Here is a 26,563-nt window from a genome sequence, read left to right on the forward strand (position 1 = left end):
GCGTGTTTGTGGCTACGGAGCAATATTTTCGAAATATTTGGATTAAAATTAAAATTTTCCAAGTTTTTCGTTTTTAGAATTTTAAAAGTTTCGATTTTTGGATTTTTCAATTTTCCTCTTTTTAAATTTTTCGATTTTTTAGTTGTCCCATTTTTACATTAAAAAAATTTACATATTCGAGAAGTCGAAAAGGGAATTAGTTGAAAATTCGAATATCAGAGAATCAGAAATTCCATATTCAAATATTCGAAAAAAAGGAAAATTCGAAAAATCAAAAAATTTAAAATTCGAAAATCCCATAAATCAAAATTCGAAATTCGAGATTTCGAAAAATCGAAAAATTCAGGAATCGAAATATGTATAGAAAAATGAAACATCGAAAGTCGGTAAATCGAAAATTCTGGAGTCGAAAAATGGTAAAATCGAGAAATCGAAATTGAAAAAAATTTAAATTTTTAAAAATCTCAAAGCCTGAATGTCCAAAAATCGAAAAATAGAAATATCGAAAAATCAAAAATTAAAATATCGAAAAATTGAAAAGTCAAGAAATGGAAAAATTCCAAAAATTGAAGTGTTAAGAAATCGAGAAATCGAAAATTTTTAAACAGTGAATAACTGAGAAGTCGAAAAATGGAAAATTCACTTTAAATATTAAAAAATTAAAAAATTGAAAAACCACAAGATTTAAAATTAAAAAATTCGAAAAATTGAATGCTCGAAAAACCGAAAAATTAGAAAAACAGAATGATTTAATTTAAAAAATGGTAATATTGAAAAATCCAAAAATCGAAAACTGGAAAGATTGAAAATTCGAGTATCGAAAAAATCCAAAAGTCGAATAGTGAAACAACTGAAAAATCGAACCACTGAACAGTGGAAAAATTGAAATCAAAAAATTGAAGAATCGAAAAATTAAAAAATCGAAATTATAAAAATTGCGATATTTCCGTAAGTCACTCTGAAAAATGGCTGGAGTTATCGAAAAAGTGACTTCTGGAGCCCGGAATCTACAAGAAACTGTGTTTAGTCAAGTTTCGAAAATCTTCAAAAATGGTTGGAAATTTACATAGTGGAAAATTTAATTTTTGAAAAGGTTATTTAAAAACTCAAAAATTTCAGGGATGTGCCAAAAATAGAGCGCGTTTATTGCTACGGGGCAATATTTCGTGTCTCCTTGTCTAAAAATATCTATAAATAGTGGATCTATATTTAAATTTATTTTGAATATACGCAACATTTGGTCTGTATTTCATAACAGTTTAGAAGTACCTACAATCAAATCCATGTCTTCTGCATTCTGTCTTGACTACAAAAGACAAAAAACCGACGACAGAAGCTCGAAGAGAGCAGAAAAAATGGAAAAGAAAACGAAGAGAGAAAAGCGAACAAAAGACGGAAAAGAGAAAAGTGGAGAGAATACCAATTTCTTGATCTGTATTTAAGGTTCTAGGGAAGTTCTGCCAAAATAATCTTCAACCAACTGAAAGTCAATTAAAAATGCTTTTGACAACCCACAACAAAGACGGCAACAAAGCTTTTGTAATGGAATTCATATCATCTGCTTTTGTTAAAACAAAATTAATTTGTCGATGCGGATGAACAAAACCAATATTTATTATTACGGTACATTTGAACAAACAACTTTTTTTGACAAAATTAATACTTTTTACCTATAAAATACTGTTAATTTGTTTATGTTTGAAATAAATCCGTTTTATTGCGCTGTATTAGTAATTCAAAATGCAATTAAATAATTCATATCCCTTTATGATTTGTTTTAAACAACCCTGCTTATGGCCCATAAAAACCTGTGCAAAACAGGAGAATAATCATTATTATGCAAATTTTTTACTACCAGTATTAACGTCGTTATTTGTCTAATTAGTGTCCAATATTTTACTGTAGGACGTTAGTACTTAATTTTAAATGCTAGAAAAAAAATCTATCACTTCGACAGTCGGTTGAGGCCTCAACCCACACTTAGTAATTTCCGCGAGTCCCATACAAACCACTCTCAAACCTCAACTCTCCACCTCGCTCTTATTTGATTTACTAATTACTTGTATTTTACTTTGGCCAAAAACCATTAAGTTCCGAGATTATCTCGCAAATCCTAAACTCCTCCGAAATGGATTTTACTGCGGAAGTCGCGGTAAAGCAGCTTCGATTAATTATACTTTCAGTTTTTCTTTCTCAATAACTCGCAGAAATATGCTTTAATGGATGAAAATCTTTTGACGACTTTAAATTGAGTTTTCTGATCAGGCGGTTCTTATTTCTAAACAAATCAACCGAATATCAAGACGAAAATTGCGTCCCTTTAACTTTTTTCTTGTAGCGTTTCGAGTGGTAATTTTTGCCAATAATTTATTGTTCCCGGTATTTGCATAATGTAAATATCGACGCTGCAAGAATGGTAAATGAGGCGGCCTGTACAAACGCAAGAGTAATGTCTTTCGGCTGAAGTTTACGCTGAGCAAACTTGGAGTATCATAAATTTATAACGGCTTGCCAACGGAATACCTGTATTCGAAAAAAGTTTGGTTTGGGGAAGTTTTAAACGAAGCGGCCAGCAGCGTTTTCGGTTTTTATGTGGCAGAGGAGGATTTTAATTTTAATTAGAAAAAGTTTATTCGGGGGATATTTTAATTTTTCGTGAGAGGCCGGGCTTTTGACTTTTCCTACTGGAGCGGGTTTATAAGGTCGTTTATAAGGGTGTGGACACAACTGACAGCGATGTCATAGGGATAACTTCGTCACTAAAATGTAGTGAAGCTACGAATGAATGGTAAGAGATGTGCTCCAATTCTGTTTTAATCCCAGAACCAACCAGTAGGTATTATTGAGAAACAAAATTATGCATCAACTTTAAGGTTTCAGTGGTAAATCGCTACGAAAATCATGTTATACATTTATGAGGAAGTCTTATGAAGTTGGAAATAATCTATCGAAAATCCAAAAACTGAAAAAAAAATGCAAATCAAAATATTAAACAAACGAAAAATCGAAAAATGTCGAAACATTGAAAAATTTAAAAATGAAACCTCAAAAAATAACAGGTCCGAAAACAGCAAAATCTAAAAATTACACCCCCCACCCAAGCAAATTTCTATAGTTTATTGACCATTTTCCAATCATAACTGAATAATACATTTTTACTTTCAACCTCGTTTCTTTAGTCACTCCAACCCTTTTTCCAATATCGCAATTTTTGTAAATTTCAAAAAATTCGAATTTCACACCGAATATTTCGAAAATGTTGCTCCGTGACCATAAACAGGCTATATTTTTGGAATCAGTACGTCGAGATCTACAACCCTAAATTTTTTTAGAGTTTTTAGACACTTTTTCAAAAATTAAATTTCCATTTAAAGTTTTGACGTTTCTTAATTTTCAATTTTTCGATTAATCGATTTTTCGATATTTTGGTTTCTCGTCTTCTTGATTTTTCGATTCTCAGATTTTCAGTTCTTCAATTTTTCTGAGTTTTGGGATTTCTGAGGTTTTCGATTTGAATTTTTCCACTTTTCAGTGTTTCCATTTTCCAATCGTTTTACTTTTTGACTTATTGATTTCCCGAGTTTTCGATTTTGGATACGCAAATTTTCGATCTCTCCAGTTTTCGATTTTTGATTTTTCGAATTTTCGATTTTTCAATTTTTACCTACATTCTTAAACTTTTATATGGTACTCTTTAATTTTTCGATTTTTCAATACAGTATAATCCGGTTATAACGACATCGAAGGGACCTTGAAATTTTCGTCGTTATAACCGGAAGTCGTTATAACCGATGAATGCTAATTTTATAAATATTACAACTTTATTTAAACAAAATGTAATATTTAATACATGTACATAGGCGCAAGTCAGAAAGGAAAATACATCCAAGGATCATGTAGTAGTTATAAGTAGGTACATACTTCATTAGTCACATATACATACATATATGTTACTTAATTTACGTAAAAAAATCTGTTATTTTACTCTGCTCGGTACATTTATTTTTGTAATAAATACCTGCCAGTTTAGTGTCTAGTGTAGAAATACAGCTCAATAGTTTACTATCTTTTAAACCTTCAAAAGTAACGAATTTTTTTATAATAGAAACCGCTTGAAGGGCTTCCGCACATGATGGCACTTGATCATCAACGTCTTCATCGTCATTTTCTTCCAAATCTTCTCTAAGGTCTTCTGACAAGTTTTTTACAATGTCCTCTTCACTTATGTCACCACAAGTTTCTAAATTATGATCGACATTCACTAGGAAGTCTTCGTTAGACACTTTCTGGTTCGTATCTTGAACAATGTTGTGCAATTGTCGTTATAACCGGAGGAAAAAAAGTATTGTCCAGCAAGTTTTGGTCGCTATTGCCGGATTCGTCGTTACAAGCGAAGTTGTTATATCCGACTTTTTTTACCGTACTGTATATGGGTTTCCAAACAAGCTGGATCAATTCCGTCGTTATATCCGGCTTGTCGCTACAAGCGGAGTCGCTATAAACGACTTTGACTGTATTTCCATTTTTTAAATTTTAGATTTTGTGATTTCCAGGTTTCTTGTTTTTCTGATTTTTCGGTTTTTCGAGTATTTATATTTCGTATTTTTAAATTTTACATACATTTTATGATTTTTTAATTTTCGATTTTTTAATATTTAAAGTGCTCGATTTTTCGATTTTTCGATTTTCCACTTTTCGACTTCCCGATTATTCAATGTTTTTTCGTTTTCTCGAGTTTTTAACACTTCAGTTTTTGGATTTTTTCCATTACTCGATTTTTTAACTTTATGATTTTTCGATTTGTTGATTTCTCGACTTCTCCCCTTTCTTGATCTTTTGTTGCTTGATGTTACTATTTTTCAATTTTTCAATTTTGCGATATTCGAATTTTTCAATTTTGATTTCTCGACTTTTCGATTTTTCGAAATCTCCATTTTCGAATTTCTGATTTCGGAAAATTAAAAATTTTTAAATTCTAAAAACTGAAAAACTATAAAGTTGATAAGTGTACAAATTGTAAAACAGAAAATTAAATAGGTGTCGAAAAATTTTAAAATTGAAAAGTTGGAAAATTAAAAATCGAGAAACTGAAAATCGGATAATTGAAAAGCAAAAAATTGGAACAATGAAAATTTGAAAAATTGAAAAATGTCAAAACTCAAAAAGTGACGGATCGAAATATGGTAAAAACTAAAAATTGCAAACAGAAAGTTTTTTATTATTTTTATTATTAAAATTGAGAAATTGAAAAATCGAAAAATTGAAGAAACACTGAATTAAAATAAACATAAAAATTGGTATATAGAAAAAAAAATTAAGTCCAAAAACTTGCAAACTGAAAAATCGATGAATGAAACAAGGAAAAACTGAAAAATCGAAAAATTACAAATCGAACAGGTGAAGAAGCGAACAATTGGAAATTGGAGAGTTTAAAAATCACAAAATTAAAAATTGTAAGACTGAAAGTCAAAAAATATCACACGGAAAAGTGGTAAAATCTAAAATTGCATACCGAAAAATTGAAAAATCAAAAAATTAGGAATTGAAAAATGAAAAATTGAAAAATTGAAAACATTAAAAATGAAAATATCTAGCAGACAAAAAATTTAAAAATTATAAAATAGAAAAGATGGAATTCGAATTTCACACCGAATATTTCGAAAATGTTGCTCCGTGGCCATAAACACACTTTTTCAAAAATTAAATTTTCTACTATGTATACCTCTTTTATGCAAATTTCCATTTAAATTTTTGACGTTCCTAAATTTTCAATTTTTCGATTAATCGATTTTTCGATATTTTGGTTTCTCGACTCCTCGATTTTTCGATTCTCAGATTTTCAATTCTTGAATATTTCGGTTTTTCAATTGTTCAATATTTGAGTTTTGGGATTTTTCAGTTTTCCGATTTGAATTTTTCCACTTTTCAGTGTTTCCATTTTCCAATTGTTTTACTTTTTGACTTATTGATTTCTCGAGTTTTCGATTTTGGATACGCAAATTTTCAATCTCTCCAGTTTTCGATTTTTGATTTTTCGAATTTTCGATTTTTCAATTTTTACCTACATTCATGAGCTTTTGTACTCTTCAATTTTTCAATATTTCCATTTTTTAAATTTTAGATTTTGTGATGTCCCGATTTCTTGTTTTTCTGATTTTTCGATTTTTCGATATTCGAATTTTGTCAATTTTGATTTCTCGATTTTTCAATCTCTCCATTTTTCGACATTCCGGTTCCAGAATTTTCGATTTTCGACCTTCGATGTTTAATTTTTCTATACATATTTCGATTCCTGGACTTTTCGATTTTTCGAGATCTCGATTTTCGAATTTCTGATTTATGGAATTCCGATTTTAGATTTTGACATTTTCGAATTTTAAGTTTTTTGATTTTTCGAATTTTTCTTTTTTCCAATATTTGATTAATTGAATTTTTGATTTGTCGATATTCGAATTTTCAATTAGTTTCCTTTTCGACTTCTCGATATTTCTTTTTTTTTATTTAAAAATGGAAAAACTAAAAAATCCAAAAATTTAAACATAGGACAATTAAAAAATGGAAAAATTAAAAATTTTAAAATTCTAAAAACTGAAAAACTAAAAAGTTGATAAGTGTACAAATTGTAAAACAGAAAATTAAATAGATATCGAAAAATTGGAAAATTAAAAATCGAAAAACTGAAAATCAGAAAATTTGAAAAATTGAAAAATGTCAAAACTCAAAAAGTGGCGGATCGAAACATAGTGAAAACTAAAAATTGCAAACAGAAAGTTTTTTATTCAATCAGGAGTAATATATTTAAAAACTGAAAAAGCGAAAAATTGACAAGTCGAAAAATTAAAAATTGAGAAACTGAAAACTCGAAGAATTGAAAAAACACTAAATTAAAAACAACATAAAAATTCATACATAGACAAAAAATTTAAGCCGAAAAATTGCAAACTAAAAATTGGAAAATCGAATAATTGATAAATGAAACAAGAAAAAACTGAAAAATCGAAAAATTGCAAATCAAAAAGGTGAAGAAGCGAACAATTGGAAAATTGGAGAGTTTAAAAATCACAAAATTGAAAAATTTAAGACTAGTCAAGAAATATCACATGGAAAAGTGGTAAAATCTAAAATTGCATATCGAAAAATTGAAAAATCAAAAAGTTAGGAATTGAAAAATGAAAAATCGAAAAATTGCAAATCAAAAAATGATAGAAACGGAAAATCGAAAAATTGCAAAATTTAAGATTACAAGGTCAAAAAATAGCATATTATGGGAAAATAGTAAAATCTCAAAATGCAAATCGAAAAATTGAAAAATCATAAAATTAAAAATTGTAAAAAAAGATTTTGCGATTCTCAGATTTCCAGTTCTTCAATTCTTCGAGTTTTCAATTTTTAAACTTCACGATTTTTCAATTTTTCAATATTTAAGTTTTGGGATTTTTAAATTTTTCGATTTGAATTTTTTCACTTCACTGTTTTGATTTTCCAATTTACTTTTTGACTTATTGATTTCTCAAGTTTTCGATTTTTGGATTTTTGGGTTTTTGAATTTGATGATTTCTCAATTTTTTAAAACATCAATTTTTGGATTTTTCCATTTATTGATTTTTCAACTTCCCGGTTTCTTGATTTCTCGACGTCTCGCATGCTAGTTCTCGATCTTTTGTTGCTTCAATGTTACAATTTTTCAATTTTTCGTTATTTCGATTTTCGAATTTTTTCAATTTTGATTTCTCGATTTTTGAATTTTTCTATTTTTCGACTACGGTTCCAGAATTTTCGATTTATGGTCTTTCGATGTTTAATTTTTCTATACATATTTCGATGCCTGGACTTTTCGATTTTTCGAAATCTCCATTTTCGAATTTCTGATTTATAGGATTCCGATTTTAGATTTTGAGATTTTCGAATTTTAAGTTTTTCGATTTTTTGGATTTTTTTTTGAATTTTTGATTTTTCGATGTTCGAATTTTCATTTAATTTCGTTTTCGACTTCTCGATATTTCTTTTTTTTAATTTAAAAATGAGAAAACTAAAAAATCCAAAAATTTAAGAACGGGAAAATTGAAAAGTTGAAAAATTAAGAATTTAAAAAATCTTGAAATTGGAAAACTAAGAAAATTTGATGTTCAATCCAAACATTTCGGAAATATTGCTCTGTGACCTAAACGCGCTGTATTTTAGGAAAATTGAAAACTGAAAATTTAAAAAATAAGAAACTGAAAAATTAAAATATTTAAAAATTGAAGAAGCGAAAAACTGAAAAATCTCAGAAAAATTAAGGAGGTATGAAAAAAACAAAAATTGATGAATTTAAAAGTTGGAAAATTAAAAATCGAGGAACTGAAAAGTCGGAAAATTGAAAATACGAAAAAATGGAACATTGAAAATTTGAAAAATTGAAAAATGTTAAAACTCAAGAAGTGGCGGAAAAATTGCAAATAGAAAAATTTTTATTCAATTAATACATTTAAAAATTGAAAAAGCGTAAAATTGAAAAATCGAAAATTTAAAAATTGAGAAACTGAAAAATCGAAATATTCAAAAAACACTAAATTAAAACATATCAAGATTAATGCATAGAAAAAAAGTAAGTCGAAAAATTGCATGCAAACTGAAAATTGCAAAATCGAAAAAGTGATAAATAAAACATGGAAAAACTGAAAAATCGAAAAATTGCAAATCGAAAAATCGAAAAACTGAAAACATTAAAAATGAAAATATCTAGCAGTTGGAAAAACGCAAAATTGAAAAATTTCAGATTGATATCTCAAAAAATAGCATACGGAAAATTGGTAAAATCTAAACCGAAAAATTGAGAAATCAAAAAATTTAGAATTGAGATACTGAAAAAAATCGAACGATTGAAATAATTAAAAATGAAAATATCTAAAAGACGAAAAATTGAAAAGATGTATTAAAATCGAGAAACTGCAAATAAAAAAATTATAGAAACGAAAAATCGGAAAATTGGGAAATTTAAAATTGAAAACTCAAAAATTAGCGTATGGGAAATTAGTAAAATCTCAAAATGCAAATTGAAAAATCAAAAAACTAAAAATTGAATATCTGAAAAATCGCAAAATTGAAAAATGTAAGGCCGAAAACTCAAAAAATAGCAAATGAAAAATTGGTAAAATCTAGAATTGCAAATTGAAAGATCGAAAGACTGAAGTAATTAAAAATGAAAATATCTAACAGATAAAAATTGAAAAATTATAAAATTGAAAAGATGATTTAAAACTGAGAAACTGAAAATTAGAAAAATTGCAGATCAAAAAATTATAGCAACTAAAATCGAAAAATAGCGAAATTTAAGATTGAAAACTCAAAAAATATGGGAAAATAGTAAAATCTCAAAATGTAAATCGAAACATTTAACAATCAAAAATTAAAAATTAAAAATCAAAAGACTTAAGTTGAAAAATCGCAAAATTGAAAATTGTAAGGTCGAAAATTCAAAAAATAGCTGATGAAAAATTGGTAAAATCTAAAATTGCAAGTCGAAAGATGGAAAAAACATAAATTAAAAATTGAGAAACTGAGAAAACGAAAAACTGAAAAATTTCAAAATAAAAATATCAAAAAGATGAAAAACTGAAAAATTATAAAACTGAAAAGTTTAATGAAAATCGCGAAACTAAAAAATTGAAAAATTAAAATCAAAAAATTAAAAAAACGAAAAACCGAAAAATTGAAAAATTTAAGATTGGAAATTAAAAAATAGCACATAGGAAAATAGTGAAATCTAAAATTGCAAATCGAAAAATTGAAAAATCAAATACTCAGAATTGAGGTACTGAAAAATCGAAAGACTGAAACAATTACAAATGAAAATATCTAACAGATAAAAAATTGAAAAGATGAATTAAAAGAAAGAAACTGAAAAATCGCAAAATTGCAAATCAAAAAATGATAGAAACGAAAATTCGAAGATTTCCAAAATTTAAGATTCAAAGCTCAAAAAATAGTATATGGAAGAATAATAAAATCTCAAAATGCAAGTCGAAAAATTGGAAAATCAAAAAATTAAAAATCGATAAACTGAAAAATCGAGAACTAAAAAAATCAGTCATGAAAACTCGCAAGATTGAAAAATTTAGGACCGAAAATTGAAAAAATAGCAGATGGAAAATTCGTAAAATCCAAAATTCCAAATCAAAAAATTGAAAAAACCAATAATTATAATTGCGAAATTGAAAATTTGAAAAACTAAAAAAAATAAATATGAAAATACTTAATAATTGAAATATCGCAAAATTGAAAAATTTAAGAATGAAAATTCAAAAAGTCAGATGAAAAATTGGTAAAATTTAAAATTACAACCGAAAAATTGTAAAATCAAAAAATTAAGAACTCAGATACTGAAAATCGAAAGTCTCAAATAATTAAAAATGAAAATATTTAACAGATGAAAAATTGTAAAACTGAAAAGATGAATTAAAACGAGAAACTGGAAAATCGAAAAATTGAAAAATTAAAGATTGAAAACTCAAAAAACAGCATATGGGAAAAAATTAAAAATGAGAATATCTAACAGATGAAAAATTGAAAAATTATAAAATTGAAAATTTAATTTAAAAAAAATTGAGTTGGCCTCTTTCAAAATGTTCGTTTTGAAATTCACAATTTTTTAGAAATCTTCAATTTTAAGTTTTTTGATTTTTTGGAATGTTTTTTTTTTAACTTTTGATTAACTGAATTTTTGATTTTTCGATGTTCGAATTTTCAATTAATTTCGTTTTCGACTTCTGGATATTTCTTTTTGTTTTAATTGAAAAATGGAAAAACTAAAAAACCCAAAAATTTAAGAACAGGAAAATTGAAAAATTGAAAAATTAAAAATTTAAAACATCTTGAAATTGAAAAACTAAAAAAATATGATTTTCAATCCAAACATTTCGGAAATATTGCTCTATGACCATAAGCGCGCTGTATTTTAAGAAAAATTGAAAACTGAAAATTTAAATATTAAGAAACTGAAAAATTAAAATATCTAAAAATTGAAGAAGCGAAAAACTGAAAAAATCCCAAAAATGAAAGTTTGATAAGTGTACAAATTGTAAAACAGAAAAATTAAGGAGGTATGAAAAAAACATAAATTGAAAAATTTAAAATTTGGAAAATTAAAAATCGAGCAACTGAAAAATCGGAAAATTGAAAATACGAAAAAATGAAATATTGAAAATTTAAAAAATTGAAAAATGTCAAAACTCAAAGAGTGGCGAAAAAATTTCAAATAGAAAAATTTTTATTCAATTAATATATTTAAAAATTCAAAAAGACTAAAATTGAAAAATTTCAGATTGAAATCTCAAAAAATAGCAGACGGTAAATTGGTAAAATCTAAAAACAAACCGAAAAATTGAGGAATCAAAAAATTTAGAATTGAGATACTGAAAAATCGAACGATTGAAATCAAATATCAAAAAATGAAAATATCGAAAAGACGGAAAATTGAAAAGATGAATTAAAATCGAGAAACTGCAAATCAAAAAATTATAGATACGAAAAATCGGAAAATTGCGAAATTTAAAATTGAAAACTCAAAAATTAGCATATGGGAAAATAGTAAAATCTCAAAATGCAAATTGAAAAATCAAAAATTTAAAAAATGAATATCTGAAAAATCGAAAACTAAAAAAAATAAAATATTAAAATATTTAACACTTGGAAACTAGCAAATGAAAAATTGGTAAAATCTAGAATTGCAAGTTGAAAAATCGAAAAAACAAAAAATTAAAAATTGAGAAACTGAAAAATTTAAAAATAAAAGCATCAAAAAGACAACAAATTTAAGACCGAAAACTGAAAAAATAGCAGATGGAAAATTCGTAAGATCTAAAATTCCAAATCAAAACATTGAAAAAACAAATAATTATAATTGAGAAATTGAAAAATCGAAAAACAAAAAAAAATAAATATGAAAATACTTAATAATTGAAATATCGCAAAATTGAAAAATTTAAGAATGAAAACTCAAAAAATCAGATAAAAAATTGGTAAAATCTAAAATTATAACGGAAAAATTGTAAAATCAAAAAATTAAGAACTCAGATACTGAAAAACCGAAACTCTCAAATAATTAAAAATGAAAACATTTAACAGAAATTATAAAACTGGAAAGATGAATTAAAACGAGAAACTGAAAAATCGAAAAAGAAACGAAAAGTCGAAAAATTGAAAAATTAAAGATTGGAAACTCAAAAAACAGCATATGGGAAAAAATTAAAAGTGAGAATATCTAACAGATGACATTTCCATCAAGCCTAAAATAACTTCTGGAGGTGTAAATCAAGAAAAAATCTCGCCAACTCTTCAGTTTTTTTTATTTAAGTACCTTTGTAATCAATTATTCTTTTATTCCAAATTTACCTGCAATCACTAGTTCCTCATTTATTTTCAAACTCTCTAAGTTTAAACTACTTATTAATTTTTTTCTTTTTTAACAATAAATTTCGTCTCCTTGCTGCTCCAACAAATATTGATAGTACTTTCCTAAACACTCGTTTGTTTTTCAGTGGATAGTAAATTTTCGATCTTGATATTTTTTTCATTAATCGTTTCTTCAGGATTGATAATTTGAAATGGAGCTTTATCTTTAAAATGTTGAGCTTTAAAATATTTAGGTACAGCGTTCTCTTTTAACTTTAAGTAAAAATATAATTTTAAAAATATCTAAGAAAAGGCTTTACAGAAGTAAGTACTTCACAAATTTTGAAGGTAGAACCAATTTTCCAACTTGGCCGGCTCAAACTTTCCTTTCAAAGCCTAATTATATATTCATCGTTTGCGTTCGTGATAAATTTGACAAAACATCGACGAGTTCGTCCTCAAATTGATTTTAAGTCTGAGAAATTTTGAGCACTCCCCACATTTCGGTAAACTGCTGAAATAAAGCGAAGTTTAGCACCCTCAAAGCGGAGATTTACACCCCGTTATAAATAACAATAAAATATATGGCCGAGATTCGTCTTTAGATATTCAAAAGGAGCATAAATTTTTATGCTTACCTACTCGACATAAATTTTTGTAGTCGCAGCAATAAAATATGTCTTAAGAAATGTGAAAATAGTGTTACAACTTCCTTAGAAGCGTTGATATGACTGTACTTTATGAGAAGTGGCAAATTACGTACTATTCTTAGACTTGACAGTGTTGTAGAATGTTGCTAAAATAATAATTTCCCGTAAATTGTCATTCCCGTTAAATAACTCGTTCCAAGTTGTTGATTCGGGCGCTTAAAATGTAAAGCTCCCAACAAAACTAAACCCGGTGCAAATATTTTCCACTTTTTAGTAATAATCTGGTAAGCGGTAAAGTCGGTTTTGATGATGTTTTAAATGCTCTTTGCAAATACGACCGATTTAGAGACTTAATGTTTACGAAAGGTAAATGGAGGAAATTGTGAATACTTACAAGGAACACATTTATAAATTCACAAGCGCTATCCGACTAAATTAAACAAAAACCGTACGTACGTTTGCAAACATCAGCCAATTTTTAATTAAATTCGCTTCCATCAAGAAGCGCAAACAGCGTAAGCTCTCCCTAAACAATTTCCCCGATGTAAGATAACATTAATTTCGAAAAATCAATTCGTTTGAAAGCTGTTTTAAAAACCTGACCGCCCTCATCCCACCGACTGCGCCATTTGACATGAACGAAAATAATGAAAAGTAAATATCGTCCAAGACGCGACCTCAGGAAAGTGTATTTTGAAAATCCCCTGAATTATTGTAGCGATCGCCACAAACCCCCGGATAACAATATCCCGCTCCAGATTGATCCTTAATTTATTAGCCCAGGAGCGTCTCTGGTCTATTTTTGCCATTCCCGCTCGCATTACCCCGGCCACCCTCTCCATGAAAATTTATGTTATTTCCATTAAGCAAATTGTGCCTCCCATCTCGTACCTTTGATCTAGCATCTGCAAAAGCCGAACCGCAAAATCAAGTCCGACCACGAGCCCAAGAACCGAACTCCTGGAAGTGTGCATTCCATTCCATCGCGCTATTTCTTGTTTCAGACCAAGAGTATTGGTACGAGCAAGCACGGATCGCTTTGCGGAAGAGGCTGCAATATGCTACGGACCGCCGGCCGCACGCCAAGAATGTGGTGTTGTTTGTGGGAGACGGGATGGGGGTGGCGACGGCCACCGCCGCCAGGATACTACGCGGACAGCGCCTGGGGAAGCGGGGGGAGGACCACGAGCTGGCATGGGACTCGTTTCCTGCGGTGGCCCTGGCAAAGGTAAGCCGTTTCCGGATTGCGCAACAGAAATAAAAATTGGTCGAAGGTTTTTCGACGAAACTTCCGTCGAGCCTGAAGTGCAGCCCAATAAATCGCCTTTCTTTGAAAAATCGTAAACATTATTTGCGATTTTTGCTTTCTGATAATAGTGATAATCTTGATGAAGTAAAAATCACTTGCGTAAATAACACGCTAGCAGTTTTTTTGACTTTTGAATTTTTATATTCTTCAACCTTTTTTTCCTTTCTTTTTCTTTACAAATTTTTCAGGTTTTCAAGTTCCTAAATTTAGTATTTTTCAATTATGTATTAGATTTTGCAATATAATTTTTGAATTTTTCTCTCGGATTTTTGTTTCCAATGTTTCGATTTTAAAATTTTTTGATTTTTCAATTTCCCGATTTGTGATTTTTCAATTCTTCAGTTTTTTTGTTTCTTAAAATTTCAGATTTGCAATTTATCAATTTTTCATTATTTTTCAGTTTATTTTCCAGTTTTCAATTTTTCAATTTGCAATTTCACGAGTTTTCGATTTTTAATTTTACGATTTTTAGGTTTTTATTTTTTCATTTCTTGAATATTTCGATTTACAATTTGGTTTGGGTTTTTCCTTTTCTTTATTTTTTCAATTATTCGTTTTTTTTTAATGTCTGTTTTCATACAAATTTCTTTTTTCAATGTGAAATTTTTCAAGTTTTGGATTTTTCAATTTTTCATTTTGCAGTTTTCCAGTTTTCAATTCTTCGATTTTTCAGCTTCTAGATACTTTAATTTTATTTTTCGTGTTTTCAATTTTGCTTTTCCAGTTTCTTGTTTTTTAAATTTATTGTTTCTTCAATTTTTCAGTTTGGGATTTTTCAATGTTTCATTATTTTTCTTTCTTCAATTTCCGATATGGAACTCTTCGAGTTTTCAATTTTTCGATTTGAGGTTTCACAAATTTTAAATTCAAAATTTTTCTATTTTTAGGTTTTTCAATTTTTCATTACTTCAATATTTCGATTTAATTTATGTTTCGGTTTTTTATTTTGTTTATTTTTTTAATTTTTCGCTTTTCAATGTCTGATTTCATATAAATTTCTTTTTTCATGTGAAATTTTCAATTTTTCGATTAGCAGTTTTTCGGTTTTCAATTTCCCAATTTCTTATTTTTTAATTTTTTAATTCTATATTTCACTCTTCATATTCTCGATTTGTATTTTTCGATTTTATAATTATTTTCTTTTTCCAATTTCAATTTTTAGATTTCCAATTTTTCAATCTTTCATTCTTATGGTTTCTTCAATTTTACGATGTGCAAATCTTTTCCACATTTCATTTTTAATTTTTTAATTTTTTGATTTTCTAACTTTTGGATGTTTCAGTTTATCGATTTGCAATTTCACAAGTTTTCGATTTTTAATTTTTCGATTATTAGGTTTTTATTTTTTCATTTCTTGAATATTTCGATTTACAATTTTGGTTTGGGTTTTTCCTTTTCTTTATTTTTTCAATTTTTCGGTTTTTTTAATGTCTGATTTCATACAAATTTCTTTTTTCAATGTGAAATTTTTCAAGTTTTGGATTTTTCATCTTTTCATTTTGCAGTTTTTCAGTTTTCAATTCTTCGATTTTTCAACTTCCAGATACTTGAATTTTATTTTTCGTGTTTTCAATTTTGCTTTTCCAGTTTCTTGTTTTTAAATTTATTGTTTCTTCAATTTTTCAGTTTGGGATTTTTCAATGTTTCATTATTTTTCTTTCTTCAATTTCCGATATGGAACTCTTCGAGTTTTCAATTTTTCGATTTGAGGTTTCACAAATTTTAAATTCAAAGTTTTTCTATTTTTAGGTTTTTCAATTTTTCATTACTTCAATATTTCGATTTAATTTATGTTTCGGTTTTTTATTTTCTTTATTTTCTCAATTTTTCACTTTTTAATGTCTGATTTCATATAAATTTCTTTTTTCATGTGAAATTTTCAATTTTTCGATTAGCAGTTTTTCGGTTTTCAATTTCCCAATTTCTCTTTTTTTAATTTTTTAATTCTATAATATTTCGTTCTTCATATTCTCGATTTGTATTTTTCGATTTTATAATTATTTTGTTTTTCCAATTTCAATTTTTAAAATTTTTCATTTCTTCAATTTTTAGATTTCCAATTTTTCAATCTTTCATTCTTATGGTTTCTTCAATTTTACGATGTGCAAATCTTTTCGACATTTCATTTTTAATTTTTTAATTTTTTGATTTTCTAACTTTTGGATGTTTCAGTTTATCGATTTGCAATTTCACAAGTTTTGGATTTTTAATTTTTCGATTTTTAGGTTTTTATTTTTTCATTTCTTGAATATTTCGATTTACAATTTTGGTTTGGGTTTTTCCTTTTCTTTGTTTTTTCAATTTTTCGTTTTTTTTAATGTCTGATTTCATATAAATTTCATTTTCAACGTGAAATTTTTCAAATTTTGGATTTTTCAACTTTTCATTTTGCAGTTTTTCAGTTTTCAATTCTTCGATTTTTCAACTTCCAGATACTTTAATGTTATTTTTCGTGTATTCAATTTTGCTTTTCCAGTTTCTTGTTTTTTAAATTTATTGTTTCTTCTATTTATCAGTTTGGGATTTTTCAATGTTTCATTATTTTTCTTTCTTCAATTTCCGATACGGAACTCTTCGAGTTTTCAATTTTTCGACTTGAGGTTTCACAAATTTTAAATTCAAAATTTTTCTATTTTTAGGTTTTTCAATTTTTCATTACTTCAATATTTCGATTTAATTTATGTTTCGGTTTTTTATTTTCTTTATTTTCTCAATTTTTCGCTTTTTAATGTCTGATTTCATATAAATTTCTTTTTTCATGTGAAATTTTCAATTTTGCGATTAGCAGTTTTTCGGTTTTCAATTTCCCAATTTCTCATTTTTTAATTTTTTAATTCTATAATATTTCGTTCTTCATATTCTCGATTTGTATTTTTCGATTTTATAATTTTGTTTTTCCAATTTCAATTTTTAAAATTTTTCATTTCTTCAATTTTTAGATTTCCAATTTTTCAATCTTTCATTCTTATGGTTTCTTCAATTTTACGATGTGCAAATCTTTTCGACATTTCATTTTTAATTTTTTAATTTTTTGATTTTCTAACTTTTGGATGTTTCAGTTTATCGATTTGCAGTTTCACAAGTTTTAGATTTTTAATTTTTCGATTTTTAGGTTTTTATTTTTTCATTTCTTGAATATTTCAATTTACAATTTTGGTTTGGGTTTTCCCTTTTCTTTATTTTTTCAATTTTTCGGTTTTTTTAATGTCTGATTTCATACAAATTTCTTTTTTCAATGTGAAATTTTTCAAGTTTTGGATTTTTCATCTTTTCATTTTGCAGTTTTTCAGTTTTCAATTCTTCGATTTTTCAACTTCCAGATACTTGAATTTTATTTTTCGTGTTTTCAATTTTGCTTTTCCAGTTTCTTGTTTTTAAATTTATTGTTTCTTCAATTTTTCAGTTTGGGATTTTTCAATGTTTCATTATTTTTCTTTCTTCAATTTCCGATATGGAACTCTTCGAGTTTTCAATTTTTCGATTTGAGGTTTCACAAATTTTAAATTCAAAGTTTTTCAATTTTTAGGTTTTTCAATTTTTCATTACTTCAATATTTCGATTTAATTTATGTTTCGGTTTTTTATTTTCTTTATTTTCTCAATTTTTCACTTTTTAATGTCTGATTTCATATAAATTTCTTTTTTCATGTGAAATTTTCAATTTTTCGATTAGCAGTTTTTCGGTTTTCAATTTCCCAATTTCTCTTTTTTTAATTTTTTAATTCTATAATATTTCGTTCTTCATATTCTCGATTTGTATTTTTCGATTTTATAATTATTTTGTTTTTCCAATTTCAATTTTTAAAATTTTTCATTTCTTCAATTTTTAGATTTCCAATTTTTCAATCTTTCATTCTTATGGTTTCTTCAATTTTACGATGTGCAAATCTTTTCGACATTTCATTTTTAATTTTTTAATTTTTTGATTTTCTAACTTTTGAATGTTTCAGTTTATCGATTTGCAATTTCACAAGTTTTGGATTTTTAATTTTTCGATTTTTAGGTTTTTATTTTTTCATTTCTTGAATATTTCGATTTACAATTTTGGTTTGGGTTTTTCCTTTTCTTTGTTTTTTCAATTTTTCGTTTTTTTTAATGTCTGATTTCATATAAATTTCATTTTCAACGTGAAATTTTTCAAATTTTGGATTTTTCAACTTTTTATTTTGCAGTTTTTCAGTTTTCAATTCTTCGATTTTTCAACTTCCAGATACTTTAATGTTATTTTTCGTGTATTCAATTTTGCCTTTCCAGTTTTTTGTTTTTTAAATTTATTGTTTCTTCAATTTATCAGTTTGGGATTTTTCAATGTTTCATTATTTTTCTTTCTTCAATTTCCGATATGGAACTCTTCGAGTTTTCAATTTTTCGACTTGAGGTTTCACAAATTTTAAATTCAAAATTTTTCTATTTTTAGGTTTTTCAATTTTTCATTACTTCAATATTTCGATTTAATTTATGTTTCGGTTTTTTATTTTCTTTATTTTCTCAATTTTTCGCTTTTTAATGTCTGATTTCATATAAATTTCTTTTTTCATGTGAAATTTTCAATTTTGCGATTAGCAGTTTTTCGGTTTTCAATTTCCCAATTTCTCATTTTTTAATTTTTTAATTCTATAATATTTCGTTCTTCATATTCTCGATTTGTATTTTTCGATTTTATAATTTTGTTTTTCCAATTTCAATTTTTAAAATTTTTCATTTCTTCAATTTTTAGATTTCCAATTTTTCAATCTTTCATTCTTATGGTTTCTTCAATTTTACGATGTGCAAATCTTTTCGACATTTCATTTTTAATTTTTTAATTTTTTGATTTTCTAACTTTTGGATGTTTCAGTTTATCGATTTGCAGTTTCACAAGTTTTAGATTTTTAATTTTTCGATTTTTAGGTTTTTATTTTTTCATTTCTTGAATATTTCAATTTACAATTTTGGTTTGGGTTTTCCCTTTTCTTTATTTTTTCAATTTTTCGGTTTTTTTAATGTCTGATTTCATATAAATTTCTTTTTTCAACGTGAAATTTTTCAAGTTTTGCATTTTTCAACTTTTCATTTTGCAGTTTTTCAGTTTTCAATTCTTCGATTTTTCAACTTCCAGATACTTTAATTTTATTTTTCGTGTTTTCAATTTTGCTTTTCCAGTTTCTTGTTTTTTAAATTTGTTTCTTCAATTTTTCAGTTTAGGATTTTTCAATGTTTCATTATTTTTCTTTCTTCAATTTCCGATATGGAACTCTTCGAGTTTTCAATTTTTCGATTTGGGGTTTCACAAATTTTAAAATCAAAATTTTTCTATTTTTAGGTTTTTCAATTTTTCATTACTTCAATAATTCGATTTAATTTTTGTTTGGGTTTTTTCATTTCTTTATTTTTTCAAATTTTTCGCTTTTTAATGTCTGACTTCATATAAATTTCTTTTTCTCATGTGAAATTTTCCAATTTTTCGGTTTGTAGTTTTTTGGTTTTCAGTTTCTTAATTTTAATTTTTTAATTCTATAATATTTCGTTCTTCATATTTTCGATTTGTATTTTTCGATCTGCGATGTTTCGACTTTATAATTTTTTTGTTTCATCATCAATTTCAATTTTTCTTATTGTTTCTTCAATTTTACGATATGCTTCGAGATTTCATTTTTAAATTTTTAAATTTTTTTATTTTCTAACTTTTGGATGTTTCAGTTTATCGATTTACAATTTCACAAGTTTTCAATTTTTAATTTTTCGATTTTTTAATTTTTTAATAAATTTTTCAATTTTTTTTTTTCAATTTTTTATTTCTTCAATTTTATTTCTTCGATTTTTTCTTCATTGTTTATTTCTTCATTTGTTTATTCTTCGATTCTTATTTCTTCAATTTTCTTATTTCTTCAATGTTTATTTTTACTACTGTTATTTCTTCAATTTTTTATTTCTCCAAATTTTTTATACCTTCATTTGTTTGTTTACTAAATTTTTTAATGCTTCAATGTGTTATTTCTTCCATTTTTTGATTTGCGATTTTTCAATTTTCAATTATTTTTTATTTCTTGAATATTCTTTAATTTTTCTTCACATTTTCGATTTGAAATTTTTCAGTATATCATTCTTTTTGTTTCTTCAATTTTACGATATGCAAATCTCTTCCAGATTCTATTTTAAAATTTTTCAACTTTTCTATTTTTCAACTTTTGGATGCTTCAATTTATCGATTTGCAATTTCACAAGTTTTCAATTTTTAATGTTTTGATTTTTAAATTTCTCAATTTGTATTTCGTCAACTTTTTATGCCTTCAATTTTTATTTTTTCACTATTTATTTCTTCAATTTTTTGATTTCTTCATTTTTTATTTCTTCACTTTGTTATTTCTCCATTTTCCAATTTTTAATCGTTTTTGTTTCTTCAAATTTTAAAGTTTGCTATTTTTCGATTTAAAATTTCCTGAGTTTTCAAATTTTCGATTCTTTAATTTTCCATTTATTCATATTTGCTTTTTTAATGACTTTTTAAATTTCTTCAAATTTCCGATTTTCCCCATCATGGATTTTATAATTTTTAGATTTTGCAGTTTTTCGATTTTCAGTTTCAGGAGTTTTCAATTTTTAATTCTTTTTCTTCAATTTTGTATTTCGGTTTTTCTTTTTTAATTTTTTAGATTTTTAGATTTTTCGGTGTTTGATTTTATAAATTTTCTTTTTTTTTAATTTGAAATTTTCCAATTTTTTTTCGGTTTGCAATTTTTCGTTTCTTCGATTTTTGGTTTGCAATTTTTCTGATTCTCTTTCTTAATATGTTGCATCTTTTTCAATTATACGATCCAATTTTTCTATTTTTCAATTATTGGATTAAACTTCTTCATTTATTAAATTTTAAAATTTGCGACTTTTAATTTTTCGATTTTTCTATATTTACTTTTTCAATTTTTTGAACTTTAAATGTTACAATTTTTCGACTTTACAGTTTTGACGATTCTATAATTTTTTGATTATTTTTGGGTTTTCTAAGTTTTGGATTTGATTCGTATGTTCTTTTGTCTAATTTTTCGTTTCAATGTTTTTTTTTTGGTTTCTAAATTTCTCGATTTTACTTTTTCAAAATTTTGATTTTTCGTTTTTTCAGTTCTCCGGTTTTTAATTTTACGGTTTTCCGTTTTTTCGATTTATGCAATTTTCCGTTTTTTCAGTTGTTCATCTTTTCCGATTTTTCAACTTTTGGAATAAGAAAAACGGGAAAATTGCATAATTGTAAAATTTTAAAATCAGAAATGAAAAAACGAAAAAGTATAAAATAAAAACTTTGAAAAATTTAGAAATTGGAAATCAAGAGCTTGAAAAATTGAAGAAATGAAAAATTAGAAATTGAGAAACTGAAAAATCAAAAAATTACAAAATCGAAAAAAAGAGACATTGTAAAATGGAAATATCTAAAAATAAGAAATTGGAAAACGAAAAAGTATAAAATCGAGAAAATGAAAATTAAAAAATCGGGAACATGAAAAATAAAAATCAAGAACTCGAAAAATTAAGGAAACGAAAATTGAACAATCCAGAAATTCAAAATTGAGAAACTGAAAAATTTAAAAATGAAAAATTGTAATATCGAAAAATTGAAGAAACGAAAAATTAAAAAATTTGAAAATCGGGAAATTGAAAAATTAAAAATTAAGCTTGCGTGCAGTGTAATAATAATAATAATAATAGTACTGTATTCCCAGATTTTTACATTTTTCAATTTTTCATTTCTTTAATTTTTTCTTCTAATTTTTTTCTTCAATTTTTTATTCTTCAATTTATTTCCTCGATTTTTTCTATTTCTTCAATTTTTTTCATCATTTCATTGCTTCATTTTTTAGTTCTTCAATTTTTATTTCTTTATTTTCTATTTCTTCATTTTGCTATTTCATCCATTTTTCGATATACGATTTTTAATTTTTTTTTATTATTTCTCCAATTTTTAGATTTTGCTATATTTCGATTTAAAATTTCTCGAGTTTTCCATTTTTCATTTCTCAATTTTTCGATTCTTAATTTTTCTTTTGCGTCTTTTATTTTCTTTAGTTTTTTAGTTAGGTATTCGATTTTCCAATATTCCAATTTTATATTTTTCCTTTCTAATATAATTTTTTTTTATTTTTTATTTCTTTAATTTTTCGAGTTTCCAAAGTTTGGATGTTTCAATTTTTACATTTTGTAAGTTTTCGATATGCAGTTTCAAGAGTTTTCAATTTTTAATTCTTCGATTTTTTACATTTTCAATTTTCCTTTTGGTTTTTTCTTTTCTTTATTTTTTCTATTTTAAGGTTTTTCAATGTTTGAATTTATAATTTTTCTTTTTTTCAATGCGAAAAATTGTATTTTTTTTTTGGTTTGCAATTTTTCTAATTTTGTTTTCAAATATGTATCTTTTTTAGTTATAGGATTCAGAATTTTCCTATTTTTCAGTTATTGGATTTTAAACTTTTTTATTTATTCGATTTTTCAATTTTGTGATTTTTCATTTTTCATTTTTCCGACATTTACTTTTTCAATTTTTCGACTTTTACTCGTTTGACGATTCTATAATTTTTCTATTATTTATGGGTTTTCCAAGTTTTAGATTTCTTTTGTCTAATTTTTTGATTCGATTATTTTTTTTCGATCCTTAAGTTTCTTGATTTTTACTTTTTCAAAGTTTCGATTTTTTGTTTCTTCAATTGTTCGACTCTCAATTTTTCGATTTTCCACTTTTTCGGTTTTTGCAATTTTCCGTTTTTTCAGTTGTTCATTGTTTCCGATTTTTTAGTTTTTCTATTTTTAATTTTTTGAATTTTCAACTTTTCGAATTAAAAAAAATGGAAAAATGCAAAATTGTAAAACTGAAAAATCAAAAATGAAAAAACGAAAAAGTATAAAATGGAGACTTTGAAAAATCTAAAAATTGGAAAGCAAGAACTTGAGAAAGTGAAGAAACGAAAATTTGAACAATTGATTAAACGAAAAATTATAGTTAAAATCGAAAAAATATTGAAAAATGAAGGAAATGAAAAACGAAAAATTGTGATATAAAATCCATAAAATGAAAATTGAAAAATGGGGAAAATGAAAAATAAATATCAAGAACTTGAAAAGTTGAAAAATTTGGGAGTCGAGAAAATGGAAAATTGAAAAAAATTTAATTATGGAACCAAAACATTGAAAAATGAAAAAATTGAAAAACGAAACATGGTGATATAAAAAAATTGTACAATCGAAAAACAACACAAACGAAAAATTGTGATATCAAAACTTGGTCGAAGGTAAAAAAAATCAAATTTATTTAACAATCACAAAATTTTGAGATGACGTCAGCAATTTTTTGAGAGGGGATAAACAAATAAATTTTGATTATCGATTTACCATGCTTACGAGAACCTTGAAACCTTTGTTAAGACTTCAGAGCACTTGGTTTTGAAGTTTTAAAGTTAAATTGCATAAAATTTTGATTTTTTTCCAAAAATCTATATGTTTCACACATCGTAAGTGAAGGAATATCTTATTTTATAGAAATAAAAACAAAAAAAAAATTTAGTTGTCGTTTTACCATCTACATGTCCTAATATACATAAAAAATTTTACAACAATCGATCCAGTAGTTTCTAAGATTATCTATAATGTGCTGGAGCACCATCCTGTTAAAACCTTCAAAATTAACATCCAATTAAACCGACACCGAAACTCGCACGCGTCAAACTCGAACAATATATTGTCTAAACAAGAATCAGATTTGGCCGCGTAACTTAAAAAATTCTTTGTTTGATTCGTGTAAATAATCTGTGCATTGCGTGTGTTAGCCGTGAAACAACTTAATAATAGGAGGAAAACCGAAATCGCGCTTTAAATCCAGAGATGGATTACTTTTAGTTTGAAAGTATGGAAATAAGGACGATAACGAGGAAGTTTGACACATTTTAGTGTCAACTTATGCCGAATATAGCGTTGACCACCACTGGCTTTTTCCCCTTAACAACCACGTAACATTTAATTACTCCAAACTGTAAACTTCACTTCAAAACTGCGGTATAATAGTTAGAAAACTGTGTTCTGGGGGAGAGAATCTAAGTCATTGAATTGTTATATGAGTAGTTAAGTGAACTTTCTCCATATAATTAATTCTAATTTAGTTACTGAAGCTCACTATGATTATGCTTCCGTGAACTGCCGCTGGAGGAAATTACTAAAGTCCAGCGTAGCTGCTGAAACGCGTCGAGGTATATTTTGGTGAAACTTTCGTTGTCGTGAGGGTAACAACGATTCAATAACAACAAGTCAATTATTATTAACAGTATATTGGCAGGATCGCGATCCTCAGTTATTAATTAACTTGTAAACTACAGGGGATTAACTCCAAATTGTGCATTAGACGCGTTGTTAATTATAACCCTTAGTGTTAAACACCGTTCGTCAATAGCAGAAATTATTGACCACTCAAACTGAATTAGTTATCAAAACCAGGCATTTCTCGCGATTACAGAATTCGAATTTCTCTGTTTACAACATGTTTCCGGTTAGATTGTTGTTTGTTTAGGGTGTCTTTGTAGCAGAGAAATATATTTGTGGATTCGCTGTTCTATTTGCAATTTTCATTTGCCCTTAACCCCTTGCGCAACGTAAAGAGTATTGGTCACAGTCCCTTGTGTTCCGGAATGCTTGCAGATCTTGCAAAGCTATCTAGTTCTCGATCGGAACATACGTGAGACAGGGGCTGAATCTTGGTTTTTAGTTTCGTTAATGAGCGACGTAGAAAAAAATTGCTGGGTATGCTTTTAGAAAACATGGACTCAAAGATCAAAATTATTACAAAACATCCCCTAAATGCGATCGGTTTTCACATTAAAAAGGAAAACCATTAGGGGTACGGTTGCTAATTATGTTGCTAATGGACACATAATTCGTTTTAAAAAAAGCGTTCCATTAATTTTTTTCTTTTTGTAAATGTTGCAAAAACAACGTGAATCCTGGTGAGACATAATTTTCGAAATTTAATTATTGTTTATTGTTCTCAGAGAAACTCCAAACTCTCAGTTAATTTTTTTTATTGTTCATTTAGGTAAATAATTGATAAATTTCGGCACTTTCTTTCCAGCAACATAATTATATTTTTATTTCTGGGTCTTCTTTCACCATTTGTCTGACATTTTTGTGTAGGCAGGTTAGTTTTAATTATATAAAGAACCTTGAAAAAAAAATCTTTTGTCGGACTCCATTGTGAAAATTAATTTTCGTTTCAAGCAAAGTATCTCTGGAATTCGGCAGCTTTAATTTTCGTAATATTTTGAAATTAATTTAACTTTTTTATGTTTAATAACTTTTGTCCGAAATCAGCCAGAAAAAAATAATAACGTAAGAATTTAGCAAATTGCTACCAGCGCGTATTTATAGAAGAAATTTGCTCATAAAATGACTACTAATTGGCCAGTCTACAAAACACAAAGTAGTGATTTAAAATAATTTTGAAGGCATCTTGTCATTTAATTTTTTTTTCGACGATTATTAACACTTTATATTTTTCGAACCAGCTCGTCGTGATCTCTATCCGGAACTGTTTATAATTTTGGGCTACTTTACAAAACTTTTATTTTATTAGTTCCACGTGAATTTTTGACCATTTTTCGAAATTTCGAGATATTTAAAAACAAATGGTTTTCAAATCTTGGTGTGCTTTACTGACTGTGTCAAACCGAATTTTTCGACAATCTTTTTGAAGACCATCAGCATTTTTGCTTTTCGAATCTGCTCGGCGTTATCAATCCTCAGAATTTTTTTGAGGTTTTTTAGGAAACTTATGGAAAATTTCAATTTTCCCATGAAATTTTTTAGTTTGTGGAGTTCTCGAAAGATCAAAAACTTTCGTTTTCAGACCGAATTTTTCGAAAAGCTTTTGTTTTGTTGCTGGATGAACTTGAAAAAATCTCTTGAGCTTTTACTTTTTACGAAAAAGTCTTGAGTGCCGCAGTGTTTGGGTACCCACGGTGTATTATTTTGGGAGCCCATGGAGATTTTTTTTGTAAATTATTTAAACCAATTTTGGGGGACTTTGTTGTTCTATTTTTGGAAAATTCTGACCTGACCTGTTTTTGAGTTAATTTTGGGACCGTTTTCTTTGCCAAAATCGGTCTTATTTTAGCAGGTACTAGCCCCGCCCACCCACCCTCTCTTTTCTTGGACGGCTCTCTTACCAATAACTCAGATTTTTTGGGGGATTTTTAGGCAATTTTTCGAAAATTTCCATTTTACATGAA

At 26.5% G+C, this 26,563-nt stretch overlaps 1 protein-coding gene across 1 annotated transcript in view; it reads left to right on the forward strand.

Moving 5' to 3' along the window:
- Positions 1-26,563, forward strand: part of LOC135127287 (alkaline phosphatase-like) — a 227,489-nt gene that overhangs the window by 72,475 nt on the left and 128,451 nt on the right. The window contains exon 3 of the mRNA XM_064053733.1: positions 14,027-14,250. Within this exon, the coding sequence (XP_063909803.1) occupies positions 14,027-14,250 (224 nt within the window). The remainder of the gene's footprint in view (positions 1-14,026; positions 14,251-26,563) is intronic.

The sequence above is a fragment of the Zophobas morio genome, unplaced genomic scaffold (assembly GCF_036711695.1).
Source record: "Zophobas morio isolate AGI-343-1 ecotype UQ-CSIRO unplaced genomic scaffold, CSIRO_AGI_Zmor_V1 ptg000011l, whole genome shotgun sequence".
NCBI classification, from domain to species: Eukaryota; Metazoa; Arthropoda; class Insecta; order Coleoptera; family Tenebrionidae; genus Zophobas; species Zophobas morio.